Source organism: Ustilago hordei (assembly GCF_900519145.1).
Source record: "Ustilago hordei strain Uho2 genome assembly, contig: UHO2_contig_25, whole genome shotgun sequence".
NCBI lineage: Eukaryota > Fungi > Basidiomycota > Ustilaginomycetes > Ustilaginales > Ustilaginaceae > Ustilago > Ustilago hordei.
Genome location: NW_024545257.1, coordinates 4535 through 17861, shown reverse-complemented (window position 1 = coordinate 17861; position 13327 = coordinate 4535). Strand labels below are relative to the sequence as shown.

The window sequence follows — 13327 nt, the reverse complement described above, 5'->3', positions numbered from 1 at the left end:
CTCCTACCTCGGTGGTGGTGGTGGTTGTACCATTCATTGCACTCATGGAGGACCTACTGGAGCAATGCAAGCTTGTTGGGATCGTTGCAAGCAAGTGGTCTGGGTACAACTGTGCCAAGAAGGTGGAGGGAAGTCAGCTTGTGTTGGTGGCTGCAGAGAATTGCTACAACGAGCACTTTGGCAGCTGGGCACAGGAGATGGTGGAGCAAGAGTGCCTGGCAGCCATCTTCTTTGATGAGTGTCATGTCTGCATCACACAAGACTCCTTCCGGCCATCAATGGCAAAGATCAAGCAACTGATCACCACTGTTCCAGTGCCTCAGTACTTCCTCACTGCCACCCTGCCGCCAAGCCTCCTGTTGACCTTCAAGGCTGCACTCTGTCTCCCACAAGATGGCACTGGTATCATCCATGCTGCTACCAACTGCAACAACATTGCCTACTCTGTTCAATGGCTGCCATCCTCTGCAACCATGGACTTTTACTTGCAGCAGCTTCTCCAATCCCATCCCCATGGCTCCATCATGGTCATCTGCTGTTCAAGGATAGCTGCCGAGACTACAGCCAGGTTGCTGAGTTGCCAGTGTATCTGGTCAGAAATGGAGCAGGCAGACAAAAAGGCTATCCTCTTCTCATGGCTTGCCTCTTCAGCAGCAGAGATGGATAACAGCAAGCGTGTCTTGGTGGGCACAACAGCCATTGGCACTGGCATCAATCCTCAGCATGTCAGCTTGGTTGTGCACATGGGTGGAGCATATGATATGGTCAGCTATGTGCAGGAGTCAGGATGTGCTGGCAGGAGTGGTCAGCCAGCCAAGGCAGTGATGATGGTCTATGATGGTGTATGGTTGGAGGACAAGGTTGATCTGTATGTCAAGGAGAAGGTGTGCAGACATGTAGCTATCTCTAGCTACATGGACGGCATGCCCCTCACCTGTCTCAGTCAGCCAGACCTTGCTCTCTGTGACCTCTGCAGTCAATGTGTTGCAGGTGATGCAAAGACTCTGCCAAAGCCAATGACATCTATCAACACACCTCCAAGGTCCGACAAGTCTGAGCATTATCAACAAACTGCCTCAGCTGCTTCATCTTTGCTCTGTCCAGCCAATGCAGCAATGTCTCTACCTCCTTCTCTGCAGAAGATACAGTATCAGCAGGGCATGGCCAATCTCAGCTCACTGGCTCAGCATCCAAGTAATGCTGCCAAGAGCCCTGTCAACATCCCCTCCACCATTGATCTTCTCCACAAGTTGTCCAAGCAGTGCTCCCTCTGCTACCTCTTTGGTCATCAGCATAGCTGCATTGGAAAGCATGGTGCTGACCATGCCTTCATATCGTGCAAGTGTTGGCCCCTGATTGAGGCATGCATGCCTCAGTGGCATGAAGGTCAGATCAATGGAACTCACCTTGGTCAGGTGAAGAATCAGATGAGGAGGGACAAGCCAAAAGGAGTTGCCTGCTACACATGTTACACTCCTATACACACCTGCACAAACAGCAGCTTGGCTCCAATGAGGGGATGCACAAAGAGGTATGCTGATATTGTGCTACCAGTAGTAGCTGTTGTGCTCTGGCACAAAGAGTTCAGGGAGAGGATTTGCCAGGAACTCAAAGTTGATTGCTCAGACATGTCACAGCTGGAACTTGACCTTTGCAGTGCATTCACATACAAAGGAGAGAAAGTTTCCCTTGCATATGCCATCTTTGTCATAGCCATGGAGAATGCTTCCATGTTGTAGTTGTAGCTGCACACATTAACACAGTGAATGGTAAAGGTGATGCAGTATAGCCTTGGGTAAGAGTGAGAGTTTCACACAGCACACAAAGTTGCAAGTAGTAACATCAAATCAGAGTTGTATCACAGGAGAAAGGCAAGACACATCAGGGAAAGGTAGGCAGAGGCTGGAAGAGCTTCCAGGCTTCAAGACATTCTTGCCGGTAAGCATGCTTCTGCTCCTCTGAGGTGTTGGCTGCTCTGCCATCATAGCCCTTCCACTTGGCCACATCACTGGACATGAACATGGTCATGGATCCACGGGTCTCTCCCTCCAGTATCGGAGAGTTGAAGTGGTGCAGCACATGGGATGGGAAAAAGCAGAGGGCACCAGGAGGAAAGTCAATGCTGACCTTGGCCTCAGTGAAGCTGATCTGCAGCTGGGTATAGTCACCATAGCTGAACACACCAGCCAGACCTTGGAGATAGTCATGCCTGTCTCTGTGAGGCAGACTGTATGCCTGACCCTCCTGGTTGATGGCAATGGAGGGAAATGCAGGAGCCCAAAGGAAAGCACCATGGGGATGGTAGTGGTCTGAGCTGCCAATCTCCATGTAGTGGCTTGCATGCTCAGGGAAGCACTCAAAGAAGCATGTGTTGCAGTATTCACAGAGGGCTGTGACATGCTTGCTGCACAGGAACTTGATCATCTCCCTGTAGTTCTTGACAAACTTCAGGTTGAAGTATGGTCCAGGCATACATGCTGAATCTTGTCCACTGAGCATGAGATGGTAGGTGAAGAAATCTCCATGCAGAGACTCCACTGGTGCACTGGCTGACCTTGGAAGCTCAGCTTGGAGGCATCTGAACTCCTGGTACATCTCTTCAAACCTGGGACAGTCTGGCTTCTTGACCACACTTGCATAGTGGAGACTGTTCTTGTCGACCAGGTGAATGACATCTTCCTGACCAACAAAGCACACTGACTGGAATCCAGTGGTGTCAGGCTGCACACTGAGCTTAGGCAACTGATGCTCTGCATGAAAGAACTCCTTCAGATCAAGAGCAGTGGTCACAACTCTAGCCAAATGGTTCTGTAGCTTTGAGCTCAGTGTCAGACCACCCACCTGCTTTGCATTGTCCCAGCCTAGATAGTGATCACTCTTTGGCGTGTACTGTTTCACAAGGAGCTTTGATTGCTTTTTAGGATGCTTTGGAGCGTCCATCTTGATGATACCCTTGGCTAATTCAAGAGTGAGAGGCTTCAGAGTCAGTTTCGAGCAAGTTGGCATAGCATCAAGAGCTTTTTTCAACTCAGAAAGGTCATTCTTGACTCTTTTCTCTGCCTTGTTTTGTTCCTTTTCACTGGAGAAGCCTCTCGAGCATGTAGCATGTCCCTGAGTCCCTTCAGGACGCTTGTTGGCCTTGCTGGTCACCATCTTGAAGGGTGATATTGCTGGAAAAACCAAGAGCAGTAAAAAAACCAGCAGCAAAACAAAGTGAATGCAGAAACAACTCTAAACTAATGCTATGGACTTTGCTTTCGAGATACTGATAAGCAATAAATAGAAGAGCAAATCCTGAAAAGCGCAGCTCCTGACAATGTATATAGGATGCACTATAGTGAAATGAAAAGTGAAGTATAAAAGAAATCACAGAAAAGTGGAAAAATTACTTCAAGCCAAATGCTTCAGCAGACTATTGGAGAACAGCCTCGAGTGTCTTGATGCAAAATTTGAGCGAAATCGCTTGAGATTTGGGTCCAATCTTGAAGAATCTTGAGGATTTTTTGGACAAAAAACGACTTTTTTGAACAGATACAGTGAAGTACCCTTCCAACAGCTTTGAAGCGAGGCTGGCCAGGCCTATGTGCTCTAAGCGTCAATGAAGGGCAGGTCTCTTGTGCAGGAGCTCTGTAAGGCACCTAGGATACCTAGTCAAGAGACAACACAAGATTTCCAATGAACAACGTCACTTGGATGTCTGCTTGCAGTACATGGTTCGAACGAGCTTGAGGAGATGAAGAGAATGAGCTATAGACATCAAGAATCGAATCACAGGGAGAGGAGATATAGTCAAAAGAGATTTGTCACTATGCATAGTATATATACTTACTTTTTCCGGCCTGTGCGCTTTAGAGGGTCCTTAAGAAGCTGTAAAGATGTCGAAGATATGTGTCCTAAGTAAACCAGGGTCCAGGAGTTCGAATCCGAGGTTGAAAAGGAGGGTTGTCTTGATGGATATCGAGTAGGAGCACAACTTATGATGCAAAAAAAGTCGGCTCCTCAAAAGAAAGGTCTTGAGAGAGTCAGAAATATGTGTCCTAGCTAAAACAGGGTCCAGGAGTTCGAATCTGCTAAAAAAACAGAGGGTTAATTTGCAGAAAAACATAGGAGGGTGAATTGTAGAAGTATCAAAAAAGCGACCTTGCTCCAGATGGGGTATATATGCTGTTTTAGCTACCTGAAGATAGCTCCTTCGGCTCCTTCACATGGAGCCTGTGCTGTGTGCAAAGTTTCAGTGCAACAGAAGCAGTATCTGTGAAGCTAGATCAAAAGACAGTATAGTGTGAAACCAAAATTTCGGCTAGAGGGGTCAAAACCTGGCCGATTCAAGCATGTGATAGCTTGTTCTGCTCCTTCACACTGCACCTGAGCTGTGTGCGAAGTCTCAGTGCAAGAGCAGCGGTTCCTGTGAAGCTAGAGCAAAAAATCGAAGTACTATAGTGTGAAATCAAAATTTCAGCTAAGGAGGTCAAAAATTGGCCGATTTGAGCGTGTGATAGCTTGTTCTGCTCCTTCACACCGCTCCTGAGCTGTGTGCGAAGTCTCAGAGCAAGAGCAGCGGTTCCTGCAAAGCTAGAGCACATTTTCAAAGTACTATAGTGTGAAATCAAAATTTGGAGCAGCACAGGCCTGAGCACACGTTCGAAGCACTGCACTGCTTGACAGCGAAATTAAGAGCAGCGCACTGCTGGACAGCACACTCTGTTGGAGCAGCACAATTAAAAGGAGCACATTTCGAAGGAGCGCAAATCGAAGCAGCACACACTCTGCTACAGCAGCGCTATCGAGAGGAGTGTCATGGGCCTGGATGCTCAAGAAGCAGGAGGGTCACAGGTTCATATGGAAGGAGCACAGGTATCGAAGATCTAGTTGATACCAGTAGAGAGCATGGTCATAGTGCAGTCTCCATGGAGACCATGGACTCCTATGGACTCACATGCAAAGGAGGACTGGGCCCATATGCAAGGAGGGCTGGGCACAGCCACGAAGAGGACCAAGCTCAAGGAGCAGGCACAGCCACGAAGAGGACCAAGCTCAAGGAGCATACAGATGGTTACCACTCAGGGGCTCGAGAGACAAGAGCCAAAGGAACTGTCACTGATCAAAGGAGAAGGAGCAGTGTCGAAGGAGTCGACACCAGGCCATGAGGAGGAGGAGCAGTGTCAAAGGAGTTGACACCAGGTCATGAGGAGGAGGAGCAGTGTCGAAGGAGTCGACACAGCTCAAGAGGCACAGGGGTGCCAAGCAGGAGAGGCCCCTGAGCAGTACTTGATGAAGAAGGTACTCTCTGGAGAGAGAGCAGGAGCAGCATTGCTGGCGATGCTGAGTAGAGGTATATAACCATGCTTTCTCATCATCATAGGTCGAGTGGATCCTCATCCACTCTACTCACCATACAACTAGTCAATACTTTAGAAACACAAGTACTCATTAGTTACAGTCAGCATAGCAGCAATCTATCAAGGTTGCTCCTCATTGTAGTGTGTGTGTTGTATCACCACTACCTGACGTCCGAAGGCGCCCATAGCAGGTTAGCAGTCTGGATATAGATAGAACCGAAGGCAGTAGTCCACTGCGGTCCGGGGATCACTTCAAGCATCAAGTCAACACACTGGACACTCGTGTTGATGCCACCAACCTTATCACCAACACCATCAACCTCATTATCATCGACATCACCAATCTCATCACCAACACCATCAACCTCATCATCATCAACACTCACACCAGACCTTGGTGACATCATAACCGAAGCATTGATATTGATTGTGCTGAGCTACCCCTGAATGGAGTGTCCACAGAGGTCAGCCGAAACCTACAATAGTATATACAACGAACACCACCTGCTGTCACTGCACAACTTGATAGTCACCGATACCGAGACAATAGCTGTCACACAGTTTGATAGTCACCGAGTATCTCGACAGACCGACCTGGGTTTCAGGCGCGAGACCCCTGACACGGTGATAGTACTGATACTACTACTGATCTCAGGTTTCAGGCATGCGACCGCTGACACCAGTCTGTTGTGAATGAAGGCGGCCTGGGAGATAGCATATGGCCACCAGCGTTTGGCCACATTAGCATCATAGAGGATGCTTCAGGTGATCTTTTGAATGATTTGGATTGCCCATTCTGTGAACACATTGTCAGAATGCTGTTGGGTTGGGGAGGCAGTGACTTTCACACCTGTCGAGGAGCATAGATCTTGAAAGGTGGTGGACCATAACTCGCCTTCATCCACCCTCACTTCTTTAATACCATGATCAAATACTACTTCTGAGGGCTTCTGAAGTGTGGTGATGCAAACCTCGGAGAACCACCATCCTGCCTCTTGAGCTGCTTGACCCTTGTTCATCAGTCCTCATATCCAGATCATACCTGAGTATGCATTGTGAATGATAAGGACATAGGCAAATGTCGTTGTGCCATGCAGTGGTCCCATTACATCCATGGACACTAGCTCAAGTGGCGCTTTAACGTGCTGAGGATGAGCTGTGTGTCAGGGGTCTTGTGCCTGAAACCCAGGTCGGTCTGTTGAGATACTCGGTGACTATTGTCATCAGTCGCGTGCCTGAAACCTGAGATCTGTGGTAGTATTGATACTATCACCGATTCTGTTGAGTTATGTGACAGCGCTAATGGTATTTCGATTCCTAGTGAAATATGTGACAGAGCCTTCTCTGTCACCTTTCTCATTGGAATCTGTAGTTGTATTATCATTATGACAGATTTCAACTAACTGCTGTGGACACTCTGTCCAGAGGTAGCTCAGCACGATCAAACTATGATACGACTCTAAGTGAACTTGATGTTGTCACCAATGGTCTGGTGTGAGTATGGATTGATGATGCCGACATGAGTGTCCAGTGTGTCAACTAATGCTTGAAGTGATCCCCAGACTGCAGTGGACAACTGCCTTCGGTTCTATCTTAATCTGGACTGCTGGTTTGCTAAGAACTGCCTTCAGATGTCAGGAAATGGTGATACAACACATGCACTTCGATGAGGAGCAATCTATTGATTACTACTATACTGACTATAAACTCATGATACTTATGCTTAAAGTAATACTAGTTGTTTATGGTATGAGTGTGTAGAGTGGATAAGGATCCACTCGACCATTTGTGACAAGAGGGTATGACTATATATCTCTTCGCAGCATCGCCAGCGACACTGCTCCTGCTCTCTCTCTCTCCAGAGAGTACCCTCTTTGTCAAGTACTGCACAGGGATCTCCAAGGAGGCACCTCCTCCATATCAAGCCTTGTCCCTCCTGTCTTTCCTGAGCTGTGTCAACTTCATCGACACTGCTCCTCCTCTTCATGTCCCTTTCGCTGGTGTCCTATACACAGATCTCCTTCCTTTGACTGGCAACAGTTCTCTTCTACTCCTGTCCTGTGGGCTCCTGAGTGGTAACCAACTGCATGTTGCTGAGCTCGGTCCTTCTCGTGTGTGAACCATTGTATGGACATCCTTACTACCAATCTCTGTGGAATCTGCCACACAATCTCGCTTGCTGCAGATTCTGGTGGGATTCATGATATCGACGATGCTTGTGCCGATTTCACTGTGGTCTGCCATAGAGCTGGTTCTATTGCCAATCTCGGTGAACTCTGTCACAGCTCCTATGATCTACCCAATTCCACAATTCCTGCACTACCTTCATATGAACTTCGGTCTTCCCTCGTTCTGCACACCCAGACCCATGACAACTATCAAACTGTGTGACAGCTATTGTCTTGGTATCAGTCTCGATGAGCTATGTTGCTTGGCAACTATCAAGTTGCGCGATGACAGTGGGTGGTGTTTGTTGTATATACTATTGTAGGTTTCGGCTGACCTCTGTGGACACTCCATTCAGGGGTAGCTCGGCACAATCAATATCAATGCATAGATTATGATGACACCAAGGTCTGGTGTGAGTGTTGATGATGATGAGGTTGATGACATTGGTGATGAGGTTGATGATGTTGGTGATAAGGTTGGTGAGTGTTGATGATAATGAGGTTGATCGTGTTGGTGATAAGGTTGGTGGCATCAACACGAGTGTCCAGTGTGTTGACTTGATGCTTGAAGTGATCCCCGGACTGCAGTGGACTACTGCCTTCGGTTCTATCTATATCCAGACTGCTGACCTGCTATGGGTCGCCTTCGGACATCAGGTAGTGGTGATACAACACATGCACTACGATGAGGAGCAACCTTGATAGATTGCTGCTATGCTGACTGAAACTAATATATACTTATGCTGAAGTCATAACTAGTTATGATGTGTGTAGAGTGGATGAGGATCCACTCGACCTTTGATGATGAGAAGGTATGGTTATATACCTCTTCACAGCATCGCCAGCGATGCTGCTCCTGCTCTCTCTCCAGAGAGTACCTTCTTCATCGAGTACTGTTCAGGGGGCCTCTCCTGCTTGCTTGGCACCCCTGTGCCTCTTGAGCTGTGTCGACTCCTTCGACACTGCTCCTCCTCCTTGCTATCCTGCTTGCTTGGCACCCCTGTGCCTCCTGAGTGGTGTCGACTCCTTCGACACTGCTCCTCCTCCTCAGGACCTGCTTGCTGGTTCCCTATACCCTGCTCCTTCTCCTTTGACTGGTGACAGTTCCTTTGACTCTTGTCTCTCGAGCCCCTGAGTGGTAACCTTCTGCATGCTCCTTGAGCTTGGTCCTCTTTGTGGCTGTGCCTGGCCCTCCTCGCATATGGGCCTGGTCCTCCTTTGCCTGTGAGTCTGTAGGAGTCCATGGTCTCCATGGAGACTGCACTACAACCATGCTCTCTACTGGTATCAACTAGATCTCCGATACCTGTGCTCCTTCCATATGAACCAGTGACCTGTAAGTGGTCGCGCGCCAGAGACTAGCTGAGGTTGATTGAGTAAGGACTACTCGATATGATTCACCTAAACATAACCAAGCATCGTCGCCTAGTAAGTCTCGACTGACCACCTTGAACACTCCATTCAGAGGTTGCGCAGCATGGATGTTGTTTGTTGGTGAGTGAGTGATACACCCTCCCCTACAGTACGAGTGTTCATAGTACTGTTGATATGCTCTTGGATGTCGTCTGGACCACGATATGCCAATCGCCTACAGAGGACATGAGTTACTGGACTGCTGGTGTGAAACACTGCCTACAAAAACCGACTGGACTGCTGGTGTCGAGCAACACTGCCTACAGCAAGGAACTGGACCGCTGGTGTTGAAGAACACCACCTACAGTAATGAACTGGACTGCTAGTGTGAAGAACACCACCTACAGTAATGAACTGGACTGCTAGTGTGAAGAACACTGCCTACAGTTGTCGACTAACAGTGATACAACACACATGTTGAGAGTCGTTGCAAGAGCACTGCTATTGCGTTGATATGTAACTGAGTATAGAGTAGTAAGTTGAGTTTCAGAGTGGATGCTGGTCCACTCGAATGCTATGGTAGAAAGAGAGTATTTATATGTTCGATCGGTGTGTTCCCTCGACACCTATCCTGCTCCTCTTGAGGGGCCTTTGTCCCCTGTTAGGCACTGCCTTGCCCTGCTGGCATCATCCCCTTCGATACTGCACTCCTACCATTTGCTCAGCATAAGGGTTATGCAACACTGCCCTCTTGCCTTCATGCTCTCCTTCTGTCTGATGTGTGATGCCCCCTTTCGGCATGGCCCCCTTTCGACTTAATCTTGTGAATCCCCCTTTTGAACCTCATGACCATACCCCCTGGTCATGTGGTCACATTGGCTCAGTTCTGTCTCGACTTGTTCGGATTGGCCAACTAGTTGAAGCATGCTGATCCGACTGATTCCAACATCGGCACAGCTCCAAATACCTGTTTGGTTTGGCTGATTAGTTGAGGTGTGCTGATCTGACTGCCTCTGTCATCGGCATAGCTCCGAGTACTTGTTTGGATCGGCCGACTCATTGAAGCATACTGGTCCAGCTGACTCTGACCGAATCCATGAGATCGATCTGGATTCCTGGGGTTCGATTGATCTTGTAATTCATGTGCACTGCCAACCCGATTAATCTCGTTGATCCCTGATGGTTTTTGACTCTGATCAATCTGGCGCACCCTTCATATACTGCTCCGTTACGCGACATTATCATAACTGCTGCTGATCATTTGGTGCACTCTCTTGCGCAGGCCAGCCGTCCCTGTGACACCACTCTTGGATCCAGGAGTTCATGATCATCCCATCACATCTTTTTGTTCAGGCTCGAGAGGACCCTAAGATGATGGTTATTGATTGTGCTGAGTTCAGGAGTGGGTCCTGGAGTAGCTTCATGACCAACTAGCTGATGATCAGAATAGTCCATGTTGGGAATGGGAGTATCACCCCTAATTGACCTGGGAGTTTCATCCTTGATGGGGGGTGTGACTTGGGGTTGTCCACATGCTCAATCAGACCTTCGATCTTGAGGTCAAGGATATGGGTCGCATCCCAATCTTTGTTAGCCAGGAAGAGAGTCACTCTGATTCACATGGCTTTACCGAGCTCGGTTCAATTAGTGAATGGACCAAGGTTGTACATTGCTTTGTAGAGGGTACCAACACATTCAATCATGATAGACAATGGTGAGATAATCTGTTCTTCATCATTGTCATCCATTGCATACTTCAGTAAGTGACCAGTCTTTGGAGCACTTGGTGTACCATAGACTTCATTGATCATAATCTGGTTGAACTGGTTCTGTACTATCATAGGCAGTTGTGGTAGGAGATCCTGCATGGGATCGATGAAGTTGTCATAGGTCAAGTAGTCTAAGTTAGACATTGTTGAAGGTGTGTTCAAGGATGTGGTAGGGCTGTTTGGGCTCATAACCTGTTGCAAGTAAAGAAGTTTTATGGTCCTGATACTGGTGATCAGGGATAGTTTAAGTACAATGTCACTACTTTGTTACAGCAGAAACATATACTAAATTGACTAAGAGAATGTGGCAAGAGCCTAGTGCTCTCTGCTCAATATATATACAAAAGTGTGGCACATGCCAAGTGTGAGAGTCTCTATAGTTAATGACCCAGCCTGACAATGAGCAGGACTTGGTTGTTCCCAATCCTTAACAAGATCAGTTATCCCCAATCTCCAATCTCATCATCTTTGCATCACCCATTAGTGTCGTCACTGGATCATGTCCTTCAACATACATGTGTCACTTCATTCCACATACACACATACAGACCATCAGTAGAAGCATATATACCTGGCATTGCTTTGGAACTAGTCTTCTCCTAGAATAATGATTTTGCTATCTACTTTGCCGCCCTCGCTTGTGCATTCCTCAGCATTGTCAATCCAGATCCATACGCTGTTTTTTGCATTGAGCCGTGCCATTATCATCATCTGTTGCTGCTGCTGCTGCTGCTGATGGTGGTGGATTGGACGCTCCAGTTGCCGAGATCGAGGGCAGCGCAGGCTGGACGCAATCGTTCCAAATCGGATTGGACACCACATTGAACTTCTCGAAGGTGGGTATCATGGCAAGAGTGGTCAAGATTTGCTCAAAGATGGCTCGGATCTTCAAAACGTCGAGGCAAGGATAGGCGTGCTTGTTGGTCACACCTCGGATGCAGAGTCGAGGGCATTCAGTGCCATTGATCGTCTGCACTCGCGGGCGGGATCCTTTAGGTTTGCTGGCAAATGATGTTGAGGTGCCCAGGTCAAGCAGAATGCAGAGCAGAGCCCTTTCAGTGAGTGGCTTTTCACCCGGCAGTGCATGTGAGGTGTGCATAATCGATGGTCCAGCGAGCTTGAGCATTACATCCGGCTTACCTGATCTGGCTCCTGGCTGCGGTTCGTCGCGATTCTTGGCCTCCCATGCAACGTAGGTCATGTAGCGTGCGGCGTGCATCTCGATGCTGGTGGCAGCATCATCCTGCGTGCCAGTGGGAGTAACAAAGGGCCGATCGAGGTTGCCCATAAAGACGGGGAGGATGCTGTCGATGCCATGCTGCGAGTGTGCCATTTGCAGTCCAACTCCATGCTTCCAACAGTACCACAGGTATTCGGGAGAGATCTTGGTGATATGTTCGGGCAGCACATCAAAATGCGTAAAGTTGGTCCATGCCACTGTTGATGCTGCTGCTGCCAATGTTCCAGCCCGCGGTCATTGCAGCGCCGGATGGGTGGACGAGCCGTCCTGCTGCACTCTTTCAACGTGTTGGCGCAATTGGTTAGCGTTGGCCTTGTCGAGGTTAGCAAGCTCTGAAAGGATGGTTTCGAGAGGCACCGCGCGGGTCAGCACCTTGACATGCTCCGATGTTTTCTGTTGCTTGAGCGCATCCAGCTCTTTGCACTTTGCTGCGTCCCAGGCGACAACCAAGGCCATGCACGAGGCTAGCTCTCCATACATCCCCTTGAATCTGGCGATTGCCGAGTCCACAAGGCATTGGCCTTGGAAGTTTCCCATGATGGAGCCGTACATGTCGACTGGCTTCGACCCAACATTTTTTGCGCCAGTGCACAACATGATGAGCGAGGCAGCGATTGCCAGCATGGGTTCCGACGGAGAATTGACGTACATGGTGGCATCGTTAGATATGCAGCTCACCATATGCATGTGCCGGTCCACGGTCTTGTCCATGAAGAGCTTTTGCTCGCCAAAGAGGGTGCCACCGCCTTCATGCACCGGGACAAGGCCCAGGGCAAGCTGCGAGGCCATGACACTGAAGCACTGTGCCATGTTGTCTGCAGAGAAATTCTTTTTGCCTTGAAGCTTGGCAAGGACGCTGCCCCAGAAGTCGCTGCTCTCGAGTGCGGGCCAGAGTGGCCGTCCGTATCAGATGAGGTGGTCATGTGAGGACGCCTGCGAGGCACAGGAGAGGGCACGTTGCTCCTGGGCGAGCACATCGACACCGACGCTGACAAATGTATGCAAAGGCACCGAGTTCCTTCGACGGAGTGAGGCCTGATCGTCAATGTGTTCGACGAGATAAGCGGCACTGCTGCTGGTGCTCATGAGCACCAACCAGAAACTCAAAGTCTTGTATTTATCCTGGAGTGTACCAACGTAGTTCCAAGCATGGCGAAGGCTGTTGAGCTGATTGTTGGGCGTGTTGGGATCAGTGACAATCATTTCGATGCATTCGTCAAAGGCTACCAGCACTGGAGGCACTGGCACTTCGGCTTGACTCGAGTGCAGATGACGCGACACGGCAATTAGCTGCTCGTTGAGATCGATAAGAGGCTGCCGGAGAGCCACGTCAAAGATCGTTTCGTAACTGGGTGTTAGGAAGGATTTGGAAGCTTTCCCCTCTACGAGCTTGAGTACAATTGGGAGATCGCTCTCTGCGAGCTCGGATATGGCCTAGCCCTAGCCCTAGCCGGTGTG

At 48.9% G+C, this 13327-nt stretch overlaps 3 protein-coding genes across 3 annotated transcripts; 1 reads left to right on the top strand and 2 right to left on the bottom strand.

The window, feature by feature from the left end:
- Positions 1 to 44: 44 nt before the first annotated feature.
- On the top strand, positions 45 to 1739 carry UHO2_07218 (uncharacterized protein; the record flags this gene model as incomplete). Its single annotated transcript, XM_041555034.1, has 1 exon — positions 45 to 1739. One exon carries the CDS (start codon positions 45 to 47, stop codon positions 1737 to 1739), a length of 1695 nt encoding a protein of 564 aa, XP_041410968.1.
- Positions 1740 to 1881: 142 nt separating this feature from the next.
- Positions 1882 to 2940, bottom strand: UHO2_07217 (uncharacterized protein; the record flags this gene model as incomplete). The annotated part of the gene is made up of 1 exon (XM_041555033.1): positions 1882 to 2940. One exon carries the CDS (start codon positions 2938 to 2940, stop codon positions 1882 to 1884), a length of 1059 nt encoding a protein of 352 aa, XP_041410967.1.
- Positions 2941 to 11287: 8347 nt separating this feature from the next.
- Positions 11288 to 12679, bottom strand: UHO2_07216 (uncharacterized protein; the record flags this gene model as incomplete). The annotated part of the gene is made up of 2 exons (XM_041555032.1): positions 11288 to 12013; positions 12155 to 12679. The coding sequence occupies 2 exons, from the start codon at positions 12677 to 12679 to the stop codon at positions 11288 to 11290; spliced, it is 1251 nt and encodes a 416-aa protein (XP_041410966.1).
- Positions 12680 to 13327: the final 648 nt, after the last annotated feature.